General features: G+C 41.3%; 1 protein-coding gene across 1 annotated transcript in view; it reads left to right on the forward strand.

Moving 5' to 3' along the window:
* PTPN14 (protein tyrosine phosphatase non-receptor type 14) overlaps positions 1–19,768 on the forward strand; it is a 110,092-nt gene extending 90,324 nt beyond the window's left edge. The window contains exons 14-19 of the mRNA XM_059467334.1: positions 2,120–2,263; positions 3,283–3,501; positions 6,587–6,715; positions 7,648–7,882; positions 9,838–10,001; positions 13,885–19,768. Of these exons, the coding sequence (XP_059323317.1) occupies positions 2,120–2,263; positions 3,283–3,501; positions 6,587–6,715; positions 7,648–7,882; positions 9,838–10,001; positions 13,885–14,013 (1,020 nt within the window). The 3' untranslated portion in view covers positions 14,014–19,768. The remainder of the gene's footprint in view (positions 1–2,119; positions 2,264–3,282; positions 3,502–6,586; positions 6,716–7,647; positions 7,883–9,837; positions 10,002–13,884) is intronic.
* Positions 19,769–20,173: the final 405 nt, after the last annotated feature.

The raw sequence follows: 20,173 nt of genomic DNA on the forward strand, positions 1-20,173 counted from the left end.
CTGGCTGGAGATGGGTGGATGGCAGGGCAGGCGTCTGGGGATGAGGAGACTGATGGCAAATCCCCCTTGATGCCTGCTTCCCTTTAGGATTTGAGGGCAGGGCGAGTCTGGAATGTGTTTGCTGAGATGGGTGGGAGGTTGTGTTTTTGGCGCTGGTGTTTTATTCCTCCTTTGCAAGCGTGTCAGGTGAAGAATCACATAACATAATGGCAACTCAGGATTTTTTTCAAATGATCTCTAATTCCCTTCCTGCCACTTTATGTAACATAGTTCTCTGAAAAAAACCCTGGTAGCCCTAGAATATGGATTGTTGGTTTTGCCCGTAACTGAGGAACCAGATATCTAAATAGAGAGGCAGCAGATGTAGAGGCTGTGTGGTTGAGCATCTGGATTGTTTATTTTGTTAAAAGTGCACTCAAGTATGAGAAGTAGGGCTCTGTTAAACTTGCACCAAATTTAAAATAAGAACTATTTCAAGGCAATGACAGCAACATGAGGGGTGCTTTTCCCTTAGTGACCTACACATATACCTGGTGTAGTGCTATAAGCAGTGCAACTGCAGTCACTGAAACCCAAGTATATGCTGTAGCTCTCATTTTCAGCACCAAAGTCTGAAACAAAACAATTTCTGAAACAAATTAGTAAAGCACCTAAATGGTCCAAAGCAGAAAAGAGTTTGTAGTTTACTAGATCAATAACTCACTATATTTAAATACTACTGTGTATTCAAAGACATTTTCTAAACATATCCATTGCTGTTCTTGTCCATTGGGAATCCTTATGCTGATGTAACTGTTAGCAATACAACCTGAGCAACTAAATTGCAATATGGAGACTGAATTTAGCCCTTGACAACTCCTAAATGTAAAACAGAAAGTAAAAGGGAAAAAAGGGAAGTAAAGGGGCAGCCTCGGCATTAAGCTTTTAAGGTGGTTTCAGCCTAGATCAGGAATCTTGACAAGTGTGGACATTCCTTCTGTCACAGGAATCAGGTGTGATATTAATGGTAATTTGGTGACCTTGATCTGTTCAGCACAGACTTTCTTCCGTTTCACCTTTGAAGTAGTAAAAATTAAATAAAGTTCCCAAGCAAAGGGAAAATACTTGCATTTCCCTGCTTTCACAAAGCATAAAAAGAAGCTAGAGTGGGTTTGGGTGTTTGTTTTTTTGCTTAGTGCTCTGGAGGAACCCAGTGGTGAGGAAAAAGCTCACAAGCTTTTGAAAAGTCAAGGAGAGCATGCAGGTTTCATTGTGTGTTTCTAGGAGCTGAGCTTGGCTCATCTGGTGACCACAGCTTCCACATGTGTGCTGAGAACCAGGCACCCCTTCTGCTTATTCCTCCTTCCAAATCCAGCAGAAAGAGCTGTTAAGGAAATGGAATAAAATATTCCTAATTTGGGCACTTCTGGGGGTGCTCTGTCTTTTTTGATGCTTCAACTCCCAGTGGCATAAGGAGGAGGCAGCAGGATGAATTTAAAATTCATGCTCTGGTACTCCATGTCATACCATAATATGATTCATGAATATGATAAATAATATCCCTCCCTGGCTGCTATTATGTTCAGTTTCTGGGACATGCAAGCTCAGTTTTTAGTGCAGAATTTATCATGGGTGCTGTTTGAATCACCATAAAAGCTAAGTGCATCAGAAGACTTCTCATTTTAGGCATTATCATCACAGAAGAGCAACAATGGGCCTGTGCTTTAGTGTTTGTTGTTATAGATTGAAATTATTGCTTTTCAAAAGATGCCCCAGGTATCTTGGCTTTGGTAGTGCTACTTTAACGTAACAGGGTGATGCTTTGTATGTCCTGCATCCAGCAAAATGTCTGCAGGAAAATGCTTGAGATTGCATTTGTGTGTCTTTTGATGGCATGTAAACTGTATTACATGCTGGGATTGCTTCTTTGAAATTAAAATTCGGTGCTCGTGTAGGAGCAGGCCTTTGAGGAATAACAGGAAGAATAGAGGTTGTATTTGAATTTACGATGCTAATGGTGATCATCTGCATTCCTTGGCCAGAGAGTTGCAGATTTTGGAGATTAAAAAAACATTCCAGCATTTTACTGGCATTATAAATAATCACACAGAGATGAAAACGTGCCTTTTCTTGCCAAAAGAATCTAGAAAAGCAGAAGATGGCAGGCCTGGAGGCCCAGAAGAGGCCCTTGATGTTGGCAGCACTGAACGGACTCTCAGTTGCTAGGGTTCCAGTGCCGGAGGACAGCCAGGATGAAGTCACCAAGGTGCCAATGGATGAGAGGGTAAGATGGAGCCTCACAAAATGTTGCTTGTTCTTTGTTCCCAGCAGCATGAAGTATATAAAATACTAAAATCTGATTTAAAATGTGAAAAACCAATTTCTCTTTTAAGTTTTCAGAGCCATTAATGCAAAAGGTCTGTGGCTAATACTGTATGTCTTTGAATGCAGGCAAAGAATCAAATGTCTTGAGCATTTAGTGAAGTCAGTGAAAATGGAGTCTGTTGTGTTTCACCTGACTGTACAATGTCATACAAGATCAATCTGTAAATCTAACACTGCACATTTTTCACTTGATCAGGCAAAGTTCTGCAGTGCTCACCCACAGAAACTGTCTTTCATGTTCTGATACTGATAAAGATTTTGGTTAATGTCTCTAATGGGATTAAATTTTAAAAAATGAAGTTGTTTGCCTCCTGAAGTTTGCACACACGGGTGTGTGTGTGTATGGAATTTCAGATATTAAAAACAGTTGCTGCTGTTAAGATTTGAGAAGCAAATTTGCAAAGAACCTTTCTGGTTTTCTGGATGGAAATTTGCAGCCTTGTGTTTTCTGGCACCCAGGGAGCAGAACTTCACCTCCACCTTGTCTGTATGTGGGATTGTGTTCAACCACAGGCATTGCATCCTTGTGAGTTAGGCAGTATTTTGAAAATGTGGGCCACATCACACTTCTTGTAGTATGATATTCTTCATGGAAAAAAATTAAAATATCTATTATGTTGAAATCGTATATTCATACCGAAATTCTTACTGAACCAAGATTATTTAGCACAGGTTTGCCTTTTATGCTATCAGTCTTCAAAAATGTGGAGGTGGAATGTAAAACTGTAAAATTTGCCAGTGGTTTCACTTGGTAGAAATAAGTGTGCCATATTTCCTCAAATAACTGCAGGAGGAGTGAGTGAGTGAGAGGATGCTATGGCTGTGTATTGGAATTCAAAGAATGGATGGATGGGTCTAGCAGTGAATGTTGCTCCCAGAAGCATTAATGGATCGGTGCTCCTTTCTGTTAAATCCTAGTGCAAAATCCTGAGGAGGAAGCTGGAGGAGGGGATGGTGTTTACAGAATACGAGCAGATTCCAAAGAAGAAGGCAGATGGGATCTTCACCACAGCTGCCCTGCCGGAGAACACGGAGCGCAACCGCATCAGGGAGGTCGTTCCTTACGAGGAGAACCGCGTGGAGCTGGTGCCGACCAAAGAAAACAACACAGGCTACATCAATGCTTCACACATAAAGGTGAAGGCTTGCTTGAGTCTTGATTGCCAAATGAAGGTGTGCTAAAGCTTTGTTTGCATTTCTGGCTGCACAGCAGCATCTTCTGTACCTCAGGAGTTTCTAAAAAGGTTTAGGGTGCATTGTTATGCCTTTTTGTGTCACCGTGGGCATCTCTAATGTCTGCTATCAACTGACATGCATAAGTTGATTTAACTGCTGGAGACTGGGAAGTTATTTTAGAGAGGCATCCTGGCTTTTTTGTGCCCACCTCTGCCAGTTTGTTGTGGAATGACTCTACTGGTTAGTGTAGAAAGAGGTGCCATGTTTCTCAACCATCATGAGAATGCATTAGATCAGCCCCAGTACCTGCAGTGTGATAAAGCAATGTTTTAAAGTATGGTGACCATACTGACCTTACCAACAAGGTCCCTACATCTCTGACTGGTAACTGCATTGAACTTCATGTTTCAGATTATGTTTTGACAAGAAACTTCAGATTTCTTGTTAATTCAGTGTAGAAATAATTAAAGATACAACCTGACTGTTTTTACAAGCATGGTCAGTTTTAACAGTGAACTATGCTCCAGTGACTGCAGATGCTAGTTTTTCTTTAAGCTTCCAGCAGTATTTGCAAAGCCCTCTGTTGGCTTTTACTGTACCCTGAGAGAAGTAACAGAAATCCTTTGCATCAGATGACAGATATTGTTGTTAGAGAGGATTTTCTTTGTTTTCTCATTGTCAAAATCCAAATTAAAAAGAAATAATTCAAAAATAATGAATAAAATATCCCATTAAATTAATATTTTCCTGGAGTAAAAGCATTTTAAAAGTTTAAAGAGACTTGCTGGCCTTGGCTGTGATTTACTGTGTTAAATCCTTGTGATTCAAATCTGAATTTTTTATCTGAATAATTTCTGAACCAGGATCCTGGCAGTTTGTCACTTCTCTGCATAGCCTGGTAGGAACCAAATACTGAGTTTTTGCATAATCAGACATTGCCATGTTGATGAATTTCTGAACCCCAAATTTTCTACCTACAAAGTAGGTGGAGAAAAAGAAGAAATTCCTAAAGGATGCTATTTTCCCTGGCTAGCTTTGAGCCCACATTTCCTCTTGTGTGTCGCTGTTGGACACAGACACATCTTGGAGCACCCAGGACCAGGCAGCAGTGCTTTGGTGCCTGACAGACACAGGGCCTTGGCAGGGTTTCCCTCCTGCACTTGGAGCAGCGCTTTCAGAAGCCAAGCAGATGTGCTTTTGCTTCGAAGGTGAAATTGCATCTGTGAAATTTACCTCAGCAGCACAGTGTGTGCCTGTGTTTTCAGCCCAATATTTAATTTTTAATTTCCTGCAGTTAGGACATTAGAATGCAGTAAACATTCCAGGCATCCCATTCCCTTCAGACTATTTATGGGCCTTTCATGTCATGTGCCAGGAGGCTTGGACCAAGAGTCAATAGACAAAGAAAACTCCTCTGTCATCCTGATAAGATCCATGCCTGGAGGATTCCAGCTCCCACTGCTTGGTCTGCAAGCCCCACAGTTTAACAATAATTCTCTGCAGATTTACCATGCATCATTGCTGTTAAGATATAAAGATCATCATCTGTACCAAAGAGAAAAATTGTAATTAAATTTATGAAGATTAAGCACAAAGGTTCTTCAGAGCACTTCATCAGACTGACTGTGTCAGGTCAGTATTGACTTAAAGAGCTCAGTAGGGCTGTACCAGCACTCATGGCTGCAGACCATCAGTCCAAGTGCAGGATGCTCCTTGGGGCTGTGCAGTCTGTTTTAATTCTGCTCTAGTACAAGAACTTAAAAAGTCTACCAGCTTTGGTCTTGGTGTTTTTAACCATCGTTCAAAAAAGAAAATGCTGCAGAGTATGAAATAAAGAAAAGGAGCTGTTGTACAGGGTCAAACAGTTTTCAGTGAATTGAGAAACTTGTTATCATACAAAACCAATGTTATTTACAGGTGTAAACCCCCAAGCATCTCAGATTAATAAACAGTTGTTTGACTAATAAATAAATTGATTTTATTTCTGAGAATGTATTCAAAGGCTTGTACCTCAAACACAGTATGTGGTTGAACCTGTCAGAGTTATTGATTGTTCCTCGTAGCGTTGTCTGCCAGTACATTGATATTTATGGATGTGTCAGCATTTTTGTTGTAAATCTTCTTCTCTGGGATGTATAACTTTGGGAGAAGTGGCTCTGGGCTAATAAGCAGAATTAGGAGACCTTAGCCTGAGAAGGAAAAATATTTCAACTTTCCAAATAATGAGTTTGGCGGGTTCTTCTGGTAAGCATATTTTTGAAATTATATGTAGTAGTTCTAAAAACACTTTGTTTTTTTACCTAAAATGTTTGAAAAAAGATTCCCTAAGCTTTTTCTGATGTATAGCAAATTATGTGTCATAAAATTACGATTTTTTAATACACAAGTGATTTTTTTTTAACTGCCTCTGTCAGTTAAATGAAGCAGTGTTTTATACTGGTTAACTGCAAGTAATGCTGGCTCTGTTCAGGGCAATTCAGAATTTACAGTCTAAATCTGTATGTTAATGCTTTGAAAAGAATTTCATTACCTGTCATGCAAATACACAAATACTTCTGTAAGATGTGGTTGGTAAACCCGTTGTGTATTGGGAAATAGATTTACATGGCTACAGCTTTGGGTAATTTTAAATTTCTCATGGTGTTTGAAAGCCATTTGATGTGCTGCATTTACTCTATGATAGTTTTCAGGTTCTGAACTGAAAAACCCAAGGTGAGTAAAAATCCATGGATTTTTTATTTGGTTGATTATTGAGGGGTTTTTTGCCTGTATGATCCAGATGCAATAGCAAGAAAGAGGGCATTTAGACCAAAGCTTTATGGTTATGATTATCAAGACAGGACATGGAAGCACTGAAGGTTAGCACTGAAGGTTATGTTTTGTCAGAATTGCTCTTATCAAAAGGATGATTTTTGTTCACAATTTTAACCAAAAGTAGAAGAACAAAGATTTCAGTGTAGTTCCTTTTGTTTAAAAGGCAGTTCTGGCACAGACACTGCTGAGAACTCAGGCACTGACTGGTTGTTTCTTTTTGCCTTTCTCCCAGGTGACTGTAGGTGGAGAGGAGTGGCACTACATTGCTACCCAAGGGCCCCTGCCACACACATGCCATGACTTCTGGCAGATGGTGTGGGAACAGGGGGTGAATGTTATAGCCATGGTCACAGCTGAAGAGGTATGTGAAATCACAGAATAGTTATTTCTGATGTGAGCCAATCTCCTGTTATCATCACTTCCCACTCCAGTAACCTGTTTTTCCTATCAACATCCCCTTTTCCTCTGGCTCTGTTTGAACATATGCCTGCACTGCCCTCATACTATACTTCCCAACTTCCTGACACTCGGTTTGGCAAATGCTGAAGCGAAACAAGCAGGAGCCCTCCTTCCCTCTGCTTGGGCCAAGCCAAACAAAGATGTTTCCATTGGAATGTGAGAGCTCTGAACTTGCTCCTGGTTAAAATGACAGAGATTTCCACACCATCCAAAGCCAATTCTGTATACCATCACTCTTATCAACTGAAAAGAGACCAGAATCTGTTGTTTCCATAGAAGTGTCCATAAAAAAAAGGCAAAAACCCCCAAATAAAAGCACCCCCCAAGTTTTTATTCTTATGCCAAGCAAAGCAGTTATTCCTATTGTAATCCAAGAACTATGTGCTATGTTGTAAAAACTGGCACATGTTGTTAACTAACACCGAATTCGGCTCAGTGCCTGGCTGCTTTCAACAAATACAGGGAGTAGCAGAGCACATCAAGTCACTGTCCAGTTCCCAAGGCTCATCAAGAACAGACACTTACAAGCTGCTGGAGAGATTCTCCTTCTAATTAAAGGAGAGTCTTCCCCAGGAGGAGAATATTTACCAAGGTGTTTTAGGCAGTAGCTGTCTTTTGTTACGAGACAAGAGTCTTCAAGTAGTTTTACACTTAAAAACACTACATGGCTGAGAGGTTTAAGTTTTAATGGGTATTTTCTTAACTTTGTGGGATGCTCCTTACTCTTCCAATGCTTTAAAATAAGAATACTTGGCTTATCCAGAGAGATTTGCACCCTTTGTTTGTAGAGAATTGCAGAAACTAACGGCTTTTTTGTCTTGTTTTGTTGTCAAGGAGGGAGGAAGAAGCAAGAGCCATCGTTACTGGCCTAAGCTGGGCTCTAAGCACAGCTCAGCCACCTACGGGAAGTTCAAGGTGACAACCAAGTTCCGCACGGACTCTGGCTGCTTTGCAACTACTGGTCTGAAGGTCAAGCATCTTCTCTCTGGGCAGGAGAGGACAGTGTGGCATTTGCAGTACACTGACTGGCCAGACCATGGGTGTCCAGAAGAAGTCCAAGGCTTTTTATGTAAGATTCCTTTATTTTGCATGATAAATCAAGAAAAAGATTGCTCACACTGGATTCAGTTCACTGTACCTAGTTACAGCTGGGACTGATATCAGGTGGTTGCTGTGGTGTACACAGGCCTCAACTAGGTTATACTTTGCTGCAATTTGGAGGAAAAAAAAAAGGTGGCATTCCAGAGGTAGGAGCTAAAGTGATTAGCAGGAGGAAAAATCCAAGGCAGCAGCAGTGCCAAAAACTCAGGAAATTTTAATTAATAGGGTACTTCAGTTGGCTGATCTGTTGGTGTAACTGACTGACATTTCCCAACTGTTTAATGATTCAGGAGATAATAGCCTGTACACAAATGTGATTATAAAGGTCTGGGTGAGAGGATCAGTTGCTATTGAAATAAGGTGCATCTCCTTCAGTTTTACTTTTTGCAAAAGAGCAGAGGGCTCTATCCCACATGCAGTGCCACCCTTGTAACCACAGGTACCCAGGCAATGCTCAAGGGCCTCCCCAATTACATATGGTCCTGGCTTGTGCTTTTCTGAAAATACAGCAATTATATTCATCTGTAATGTGTCAATAACACTTCCTGATTCTTACCAAGTAATAAGCACTCCCATATTAAGTAATAGGAATTCAACCATTATTTAACTTAAGACACATCTCTGGCAGTGCAGTGGGGAATGATGAAGAAATCTTTAAATTACCACTAAAGGACATCTGTACACGGTGTACTGATGTGTTGGAGATGCCTGTCACCTTAGCTCCTGAAAGCTTTGCAGCTGCAGTGTCGCTCTGTGGCAGCTAAGTCCTCTCTCAGGAAGATCCATTATTTCTTCTTCAGTCTTGCCACAGCTCCAGTCCTTTAGTGATGCATTCTCCTTTGCATGGTACACACTGCATGTAAATAGTGCATCCTCCTTTCCCCAGATCTGTCACCAAGGCAAAAAATAAAAAATGACATTTCAGCTTCAGCAAAGGAGTACCAGGGAATCTGTCTTCAAGAAAAAGCTATTGCCCAATTCCTCGTTTGTATCATACTTTGTTTTTCACTTTGTTTCTCATACCCTGTAGCTGTGTTTGGGCATGGCAGTAATTGGAACCTGATTGTACCCATTTCCTCTCTCCCATTGTTTGCTACCACTTAGAGTCCCATTTCCCTGTGTGCACTGAAATGCAGCTTTTCTGATGTTGGTAGCCCCATCCTGCCTGTGGGGAGAGGACAGCTGGGGCTGCAGTGCCCTGACCCCAAGGGCCAGAGCAGGAGAGCTCAGCTCAGGTCTCACTTCCCACTTGGGGTGCTGGGAAGCCAAGTGAGCTTTCAGCATGGGAGGTTCTCAGCATGGTGTGACAGCAGGATGTGCTGAATGATGCTAGGACAGCCACAAAAGGCAGCTGTTCCTGAGCCCTAGCTTTCTACAAATGGCTTCAGGGAAAACAAAGCAGTGATCTCCCAGAAGGGCTTGTAGCTATTGAGGAACAAACCCTGAGCAGAGAGGGAGGGGGGGAGATTCTGTCAGAGTCTAGAAGGGAGAAGGAAGACAGGAAACAGGGCAGATGGATGCTTGCTTCCCATGTGATACTGGCTTTGACAGGCAGTACTTTCAATGGGACTTAGCTGTTGTTTTGATCCCAGCCTGTTAATAGCAGGAATTGCTGTAAGTAATGTCTAGAATCATCTGCTTAGGGGACCTGGAGATTTGCAAGGAAAACAGAATTTAATTTTTTAAAAGAACTATTTAATTTAAAGGAGCAGACTCCCAAGTAATAATTGACACCCAGCTGGTACTTGCTGGATGCAGTGCTGCTCACCGCACTCTGGCCAAGATAATTATTATGTTGTAAAAAATGTAAGTTATTGCCACTTTGACAGAGAATGACGTTTCCACACTCTTTCCCCCTCCCCTCCTAATTTTGCCATGTAGAGATGTAGATGTTTGCAGCCTTGCCTGCTTTTCCCCTTGCAGCTTACCTGGAGGAGATCCAGTCGGTGCGTCGGCACACCAACAGCGTGCTGGACAGCAGCAACACCTGCAACCCTCCCATCGTGGTGCACTGCAGTGCAGGCGTGGGCAGGACTGGCGTGGTCATCCTCACAGAGCTCATGATTGGCTGCTTGGAGCATAATGAGGTAAATCAGCTTCCTTTGCAAACCCCCAGCTTATCCCTTGGCTAACTGGCTGCATTCCTCAGGTTGAAATTAAAAGGCATTGAAGTGATTTCTTTCTATTACCTCTGTGAGCAAGCCAAGGACTTTAAATGTGATGGGCAAAGATCCCCATGGCAGATTACTTGCTGTAGTTTTCTGTATAGTTGCTATTATTTTTTTATTATTTTAATATGTTCAAAGTTAGGGCCTTCTTCCCTCTTTTGAGAATTTAGTCTAATCCATACCTGTATTTAATTAAATACAGTGTGTTTATGAGCACTACCTGAGAGAGGCTAGAGAATAATGTCCTTGCTCTTTTAACTGAAGTTTTCTGCTCTCTAAATTCTCTCCTTGGGCTCCTTCCTCTCTCTTGTAATCTCACCTGGAATGAAATTTAGCTGTGTTTTAAGAATAAGTGTATTTATGTATTCCTGTGGGGAATAGGGCTTTAGGGTTGCGGCCAGCATTATGAGTAACACAGTCTGGAGTTAGGAACAAGTGCCCCAGTAGAGCAGCCATGAGTAACAACGTAATTTTCATCTGTCACTGGGAAACTGTCTAGGAGGAACGTCACATCTTTACTAGCAATGTGCCACACAGTTTGCATGACAACTGTGGAATCCAGGGGTTTCTCTTGCCAAAGAAAATGCTCAAAGACCAAAGCTGCTTGTAGAGATAAGAATGCAGCAAGAGTGACAAACAGACATGTATCATCTGCCCCTTCCAATAATCAGCCACTGGTGAGTTCAGGAAAGACTGAGGACTACAGCAGCTCATCATTCTGGAGTTACAAGACCCCCACAGATCCTGGGCTCAGATCAGCTGGGACAAATCTCCAACTCTGCTTGGGCCCCACTGAAGGTGAAGCTGTCCTGTAGATATGTGTCACAGGTGACACTTTGTTCTTTTGCTTTTTATTTGTGGAAGAAAGGGAAAAGAGGAGGTATCCTGGCCAAGAAAGGGCCCATGGGGATGTGCTTTGGGAATCCAGCAGCCTCCCAGTGCTGACTGCTGCTCAGTAGCTGCTCCAGAGTGGGGCAATGGCTCCAGCTCTTGATCCTGCTTGACTTTTCCTTATGCACTGACACATGGAAGTGACTGCCTCTGTTGTTCACATGGCAGCCACGAAATTTCTGCTTTCTTCTCCAGAGGAAAGCTGGAGAGTTAAAAGAGCCATGCTGGATTATTTGTGAGCATCAGTGTAGCTTTACAGCACCCTCTGCATGTGCACAGAAGCAAACTCTAAGGGCTGTGCAACAGGGTCTGGCCACCTCTGTTTACAGAAGTGAATCTCTGGTTTGCAGAAGTCACCCCTTAGGCAAAGAGTAGCTCTGGCACCTCAGCATCTAAGCTTGGGGGTGAGCATCATTCATATGAGCTTTCATCAACTTCACTAGGACCTGATGGTAGTGCTCAATAATAAGGCATTTCTCTGATGTCCCTTAATTAAAGCGTTCTTTTGTCTTGATTAAAAATGAAAATCATCATTAACAATAAATACAATTTTTATTAAGGGCCTTCTTTCTCTAGATTGTACCAAGTTAATGCTTTTGGTTTGTTAAAACCTAATTTTAAAAAAGGTTAAAATTTTGACAGTATGTTTTCAGTTTTTGACAGATTTTGCACAGAGGACTTCCTTTTCATTTGTTTATTTTTTTACTAGAATTTGTTGGGGTTTTTTCTGAAATAAAATTACTTATCACTTATAATGTTTTAGTCTTAGGAACTGGTTTTCACAGAAGAGTCCTAGCAAGTAAATTCATTAACATTTTAGTGAAGTGAAGAAAAACCATGAGGGAGTTTGAAAATTTTGAAGAAGAGCATTTTGGAAAGCCTGCAGCAGTGCTGGAACAGAAACCAGAACTCTTGAGCCTGAGGTTTCAGGTTCAGGTAAAAAGCCATGTTTAATCAAATTCTGTCCAGCTTCAGTCACTGTGGCTTCTGGGCAATGGCTGGTTGAGTCTAAAGCTGTATCTCATTGCAGGGATAGAGTTTCAGTAACTGCTGCATGGCAAGTAAATGTCACATCATTACATCCTTACTGCTGTAGACACATAGGACGAGAAAGTAATTGAGAACCTGCTCTATCAACTTTTAGTCCAGACTTGGCACTGGGACATTAACTCATGAGTGCATCTGCAGCATGCTTTCACATGGGAGAGCTTTGGTTTGGGAGGCAGAAATAAGGAGCATTTTAGTTCTGTTTGCAAGTCCCAGCTTAGCAAAGAATTAGGTGTATTTTTTTTCTAATTTTTTTTTTTTTTGACATGTACCTGGTAATGAAGGTGAATTTAGGGGTTCTCCTTACCTGGAATCAGCAAATACTAAGCTGGCTATAAATAGTGACACTAAATAGGCAGGATGGGGTTTTCTTCCATTTCTGAGGTAAGGCAAAGCCATCTCCATTTTGAGGAGGTGCAGGAACACTGTGTGCCCACTAAAAGCTAATGAAAACCTGAGAGAAGAACATTATGTGCAGGTCAAGGCTGGCCTGCATTTTTGTTATAGTTGTTCAGGTGAGATCAGGTTCCACATGACTCTGATCAGCAAAGACCATTTCATAAGCATCAGAGTTCACAGGGAGGCCTTCTCCAAGTTAGCCAAGTTAACTGGAAAGGCTTCCATTTTTCTTTGCACCTGTTTGATAATAATATGATATTACTCATCTCAAATATTTACACTTGTTAACTCTCTAGAGATGTCCTTTTATAACAGCTTGTTGGGGTATGTGGCAGAATATTTGGCCTTGTTTTCAGAAAGTGATAGCCTATGAGTTAATACTTGTTTACATGGAATGGAGATTCTGAGTTTTGTATACATGGACAGAAATGGATATGCAGCGTGACTTTTATTTTAAACTTTCCAGGAAACTTCAGATGTGCCTGGAAGCAGATTCCATGCTCATTTGGGCCTCCAAGGCTTAGCAGCAATCTCAATCAAAAGACTTGCTAAGCTCCTCTTGGTGTTTCTGCAAGCAGGCATTACAAAGTGCAGTTTATGTTGCCTGATAGGCTTGCTGCTCTTCAGTTTTGTGTCTTGAACTGCTTAAGAACTTCCCCAAAACCAGTTGTGTGTCTCAGTGCTCACGTTTACTGCTGCCATAGAAGGTTTGTTTTCCTCAGCTTGGCTCACATTACACGCTGCTTGAATTTGAGCTTGCCAGGCTGAGCTTCATGGCTCAACAACTTCTCAATAGCTCCTTGTGTACCTGTTGTAACAGATAAAACACAGCAGCATCATAGGTTTTTGGCTTCCTAAATGCCAGAAATCTGATGATAGCATCCTAATAGCATCAGCTCATGGGCCTCTGTTTCACATTTGGTTTTGAGTTCAGACCATTATAGGCTGCCTGTGCCTGCTTAATGGGGTTAGTGCTGTGCCTTCCCAGTGGATTTCCTTATCTGTGCCTACTTACTGGACTTTACTTCCTGCTGCAGAGCATTTTCAGGGCACACACATGAGTTTCTTTTGGGTGAAACGAAGCTGGACTATACCTTAATATGTCTCAGTGGATATTCAGTAGATGGCAGCAAACTGATGCTGGCCTGGAGTGTGCAAAACACACATTGTGGATATTGGGTCCTTGTTTCACTTCACAGACCTATTTCTCCTTGAGAATTATTTGCTAACATACACTTGGCTGTGGCAAACCAGACGTTGGAGTTTCTGGATCTCTTGGTGGCAATGAGTTCCCTTGCCCTTCAGTGAAAGGATCTGTATCTTTGCCTGCACATTTAATTTTGTCCACAGAAACTTTGTCTTCTATAATTATAGTATATTTCCCTGTGTCAGATAACTGATATTTGTGATTGTTTGATTTAATGAATACACATTCTTCTGCTTTTTTTTCCCCTTTGCTTTACAGAAAATGGACGTTCCTGTGATGCTGAGACACCTGCGGGAGCAGAGGGTGTTTATGATCCAGACCATAGCCCAGTACAAATTTGTCTACCAAGTGCTCATACAATTCCTGCAAAACTCAAGACTTATTTAATCTTTTCAAACATCCCAGACCCAGCATTGTGGATCTGACTGAACCTTACTGATGAACAAGGGGAACTGCCTTGACAACACTGTGTGCATATATTGCACTTTTAAAAGTTGTCTTGAAAGTAAGGAATGATGGTTCTTTACTAGTCTCCCATGGATTATTTTATACAAGATATAATTTATTTTTCTTGGAATAACTTTTGAATTACTTTCATAACTCATAAAACTTATAGTGACCTTCAAAGTGAACCACATTTGACATGACTGGTCTGCATTGTAACATGTCTGTAAGGAAAGCAATCCTTTGTAAAGGTAGTTTGCTGGCTTTTGTTTTCCTACATGGCTTCTGAAACCCACAGTTATTTGGCAGTGGGCTTTTTTCATGTAAGGACCTTCTGGACCCAGTGTGTGGCTTCTCTGGTGAAAGCAAGACCTGCTAGATGTCAGCTACAGCTGTGTGTGAGTGGAAGCTGAAGGTGCACAGCACGGAGACCTGAGCTCTGCACATGCAGCCGGGCATGTTACAGAGGGCTCGAGCACAGGACATTGTGAGGACACAGACTTTTGGGTGCTGAACTCTTCAAATTCCACAAGAATTATGGTTTTAGATTAGTCCTTGAAAAAAAATCAATATTGTATCTTTTTAAGGAAGCTTTTTGCTGGCTGTGTGCAACCCTTGAAGGGAATCATAAGAAGCAATGTAGGGTGAAGTGCAGTGACCTCCAGCAGGCTGAAGTCAGTGAATGACTCTTTCCAATAACTCTGGTGATCTGAGAGTTTAACAGCAGAGCATTTTCAACCAAACACATCTGGAAAAAAAGCCAAATCAAGCACCTTCTCACAAATTACACTGAAAGTATTATTTCTTTGAGGCTCACCCTCTGCAGACAAGGAATCTCATTTACATTAGGCATCCCCAGTTGCCTTAGTCTTCACATGCGAACTATTGTTGGGTGGTTAGAGAAGGAGTCAGACTAGAGAGGTGCCTTGGAGGTCTCTGGACCCAGCCACACTCACCCCACTGCTGACTTGAAACTTGGATAGGCTTGTGCAGGGTCACATCCAGTTTCAGAATTCTCAAGGGTGACGATTTCACAGCCTCTCAGGGCATGTGATGCAATGCAGTTACTTTGTTGTGGTGAAATCACCTTTCTTGGTATCCCTTCCCCAGATGCTTCTAATATTTTAATCCTACTGTTGCTTTTCTGTTGCATCCCCACCTCCAAACCCTGGTCAATGTACAAGGGCCTGAGCCTGCAAGCACTCTTAATTTCAGCACTAAAGGAACTAAAATTAATGGGGAGCTTAAGCCAAGGTTCTGTACCAGAATGTTTCTTGAATGTATTTAAAACTGCACTGTGTTGAATTGGTGCTGTGCAATACAGGCCTAACATGATGACAAAGTCTCTGGTGAAGACTTGTAACCATCAGCAAATGGAGAGGAATTATTTTGCTGTAATAGCTTGACCATGTTCTTTTTAGGGATCAGTTGAGCTTTCAGTCAACTTCAGTTTTCCTCTAATTTTTTTTCTGCCAGTGCCAACATATCTCTTGTTAAATTAGCAGCAACCATTTAAAGTCTTTTCAGCAGCATCTGCATGATAATTGCAGAGAGATGCTTTATATCTGGGAAAAAAGCCAAGGAATAAACCTTGAAGCAAAGTGTATTAAATTAGTTATCTCGTTATAACTTTTTGAATAATTTCCTAATGATGAATTAAGTTTGAACTCAGAGCTGTCAAGTCCCATTGCACCACTTGGATGTGAGAAGTAGAAAATCAGGAGGGAAAAGAATCTGTTCCTGTGTCTTATTATTCAGCTGCTCTTGGATGCAATGTGTGTTTCTGCTGCTACAGTGAGCACAGGAAAGTTATTGCATAAGAGAGTGTGAAGAGCTGTGTTTGAAGGGAAGAAAATTAAGCAAATTTTTTTTTATGCAAAGATGCATCATAGGTGTCTTAGAAAAACATTAATTAGAAAAAGGCACTAAAAATCCTTTCCAAATTAAGTCAGTGCCTATTAATGAGCCAAATAAGTGGCCATGTGGTAAGCAGTCATTTCCAATTAACTCCTAATGTGGCTGGGATGGTAGATAGAGGCCAATGTGAGTCACTTTTTCCTTTTCATTGTCAAAGAATGGTAATTTTAAACTTTTCCTTTCATCTGACTTCAATGTATTTTTTCCCTGCTAGATTTTATCTTGACTAGATCTGTTAATATCCTAAGTGAATTGGGCTGGTGCATGTCTTCAGAGGTTCTTTTCCACCCCAGCTTACAAGCAGCCCTCAGCATGCTGATGTTTTATGGTTGAAACGTGGTACAGTTTTGTAAGGGAAAAAATGAACCTTCTCACTTTGAACCTGTTGTAGTTTTATCAGGCCAAAATTGCTTGGGCAGTATTTCCTAACCTTTAGGGAGTGACAGGAAAATGCATTTTGCATCCAATTTTCTTAGTCATAGCAGGAATGAACACATGGGCCTTAAAGCAACAGTGCTCTAAGTTTCTGTCCTGCAGACTTTTAAACAGCAGAACCCTTGAGTTTGAGAAAAGGACAGTTTGGAGTTGCTGTTTGTTGTGTTGCATGTTTTTTAACATCAAAGCCTGACAGTGGCTTGAGACCAGTTTCATCCATTTGGAGTAAAGTCTGGATTGAAAATCTCACTATGATTCATCAATGAACAGAAGTTTGACACAGGCAGTCTTCTCCCAGAGCACCCACCTTGCAGTCTGGCATGTTCAGCCTACATTCCCTGATGCTTTCCAAGAGAGAACTTGCAGCGGATGAGTAAGTCTGACTTGGGCATCCATTGTGTCTGTCTTTCTTTCAATACACTCTTCATCTGTATTTAACAACCTTTGCCTTTTTAATTTAAATTCTTATCAACTATAGTATTGAGGTGCTGGCATCAGTTTTTTGGTTACAGTTGGTCTGAGCATTTCATGCTTCCCATTGTTAGAGCAGGGACGGGAGAGAAGACAGCTGAGCTGTGGTGCTGCTCAGTGCTCTGGGGATCTTGTTTTTGTCCCCCATCAGTCACACTGGAGGATGGTGGACATCAGCTGCTCAGGTCCTACTTGTTTCAGGTCCTGCAAAGGCTTGTTTAGGCACCTCTTGTCCTTGACTACCTGAGGAAAGATGAAGCTTGTGCCCACAAACATTTTCCTGTGTAGGCATACAGGGATCCTAAATGCTCAATCTTATCAGAAGTCCCTGAAACTAATTTTAGCTGGCAAAAGACACATCTCTGAGAGCTTACTCAACCTATTGCCAGCACAGTCCTTGAAGTATATTGAAGTGCATTTCTGTACTACTTATTTAAATCACCTGCCTCAGCTACAAATATTATTAAATATTTGCATGATTTCAAAAGCTGGGGGTTTTAAAATTACTTTCTTGTAAACAAACAGAAATGCAAATGGCAAAACATGGACTTACTCATTCTTTTCCAACCTAAGTGCTTCAATAGTGCTTGTCATGTCAGCCAGGATGTTATTTTTTGATCCAATACCTGCTATGTCTGTGTAGTCCACAAGCAACTCTAAAAGAAATGTTGCTGGGCAATCTTGTACTTGGATATAGCACAGAAATCTGTAGGGAAAATTCAGCAGAGCTAACTCTGACAATGCTGCATTTCCAACAGCCGACTTCCCACTGGTCTCCTGGGAGGAGATGATGACTGAATTAGCTGTTGTGAGCCTTGCTAACAGTTTGTGCTCTGTGTGCTCAGAAAGTGGAATCATCAGGCTGATCTCTGCTGTAGCAGCTCTTGTGCATCACTGGGGAGGTCTGAGTTAAATTTTGCTGCTTGTCTTAGTGGGTAAAAAAATGCTACGGTGGCAGCCACTGCAGGTAATAAAGGCCTGCATCACATTGCAGGAGCAAATTCCTGAGCTGACCATGAGAGGAAGGACTGCATGAAAACAGCCTTTGACCACCCTTCTGCAAAATGAATATAAAGCTGCTGATGTGTACTTCAAGGCACATTGAGTTTGGGCTAGGTTTTGCTGGCAGTAAGAGAAAGGCTGCAAGTCCAAACCCCAAAAGCAGTTGCCCCCAGCTCACTCTTAGCCTTCTAGAGTGGTTTTCTTGTAGGATCTGGTGCTAAGGGAGCTTTAGATGCTGTCTACATCTTTAGAGAGAAGGACATTATACATGCAGCTGCTTCCAGGGATTGGGGATTTGAGGAAGGGAACAGATGGCTGTGGGGCAAAACAAGACAGAGGTATTAACCATAAATAAACTATTGTTAGATTGTGAAACAAAACAGTGCACAGGTCAAAAAATAGCAGTGTTTATATAAATATTTAAAGTAAATAAATTTAGTGTTTTTGGAGTATCTCAGATTACAGTTCCATTGGCTTCTCTGAGCTGTTTTTTGGCTGGCATTTCTTTGAAGTTTTGTTGCCTGTGCTTTCTGTGCACTCTCACGGAGAGTTTCCCACATGCTTTAACAACAGGACTTTGCCTGCAGAGAGTGAACTGGAAATCACTGAAAATAGGAGCTTCCTCTGGAGAATTCCAGCACTATATAGCAGCAAGGGAAGGACTGCCACTGATTCTCAGTGGCTGGGCAGTCAGTTCCAGGTATTTCAGGGGTAGTGCTCCTTGATTAGGCAGGCAGAAAAGGAATGCTTCTCACAAACTGTTTCCATGTCAGGCTGTGGGGCACTCCCGACTTAGACAGTGGCTGGTAGTTGAGGAAGAAGTAGGGATGTGTCTAGAAAAGGGTGCTCAGCCCCTCTGGTGCACCTGGCAGCAAACTTTATGGGTTTCCTGAGGCCAAAGCTGTATCCTGCTCCCTGTGTAGTACCTCCTGGTGGATCCATCTTCCTTGAATCACATTACCTTCTCTTTAGAAGCCATCTCTGGCCTTCACAATGTCCTGTGCTGGTGAGTTCCGTAACTTACAGACGGATTGCATGAGAAGTTCCTTTTTGTGTATGTTAAATAAAAGTATTTTCTTGCTTCTGCTTGGTCTTTAAAAGAAAGCAAATCTGTAGTACCAGAAACACTAGTAACAGGATGTTTATCCTGTTGAGGTTGCTGCATACAAATAACATTTTTTCCTCACTAGTAAAGTACCTTTCTTTCGTTATTTTACAAAGGAAAAAGTTTACACATGCAGATGACTGTAATATTCCCATATGTTATTGTGTGGAATGTGGTAAATGAGTTGACATGTTTAAGTTTTATGTCACTGGATTTTACTGTCCTGTTTTACTGCAGTATTGTGATGCCTCCGGTTCTATTTGTTCTGTAATTCTGTACCTGACAGTTTAGTACAAAACAGTGATCTGATCTCACCACCTCATTGTATGTACACATTTTGTAGAAAAATGAGACATCAGTTATGTGCCCTTCCTGCCCCCAACCCCTCTGTTAGGGCTGAATGGCAGAATTATTCTATGCTATTGAAAGCCTTTAAAAAAATAAAAATCTATGCATGCTATTTTATATTCTAATGTATTATTCATATCAGTACATAAGCTTATGCTTGTCAGTTTTATCTTGTGTATAGAACTGATTACTTTTGACAGTATTTTTGCACTGTTTCTTTTCTTTCTCTTTTTATTATAAAAAGTTCTATCAGCATTAATTGATTGCAATAATTTTTTTACCCCTTTCACTGCCTTTGTGTAAATAGTTTCTTATATGCTTTTGCAAATGTGAGAATGTCTTCAGTCACTAAGGTTTTTTTGGTAAGGCTGTCCTTCATATTCACAGTATACAATAAACCATTTTTTTCAAGGAAAACAATGTTTGTGTTCTTTTCTGTATCAGCTTAAGGATTTTGTATTTGCACCTACACTGCTTGAGTTGGTTTCCCATGTTAAACTGATAGGCACAGCCAGGGCCACAGTGAGCTTTGAATAACCTCTGCAAATAGTAATCCAAGTTTCACAGGGGCAAGGCTCCCACTGGTGCCTCATGTTCAGCTAATCCAATTCTTTGGTGTTGAAGTGTGGTATGGGCTCTGGACAGACTTGCTGAAATAAAGGTATTATTTCCCAGGATAAAAGTTTATTTTACAAGACAAAGGATAAAAATAGTCAGCTAGTGCCCTCTTCCTAGGCTTGGCTGTAGTTAATAGGCTTTGGCTTTCTGGTATTGTAGATGTGGTGCAGTTTTATATACTCCAGCAACAACTGCTGGCTAGAGAGC

The sequence above is a fragment of the Ammospiza nelsoni genome, chromosome 3, assembly GCF_027579445.1.
Source record: "Ammospiza nelsoni isolate bAmmNel1 chromosome 3, bAmmNel1.pri, whole genome shotgun sequence".
Taxonomy (NCBI): Eukaryota; Metazoa; Chordata; class Aves; order Passeriformes; family Passerellidae; genus Ammospiza; species Ammospiza nelsoni.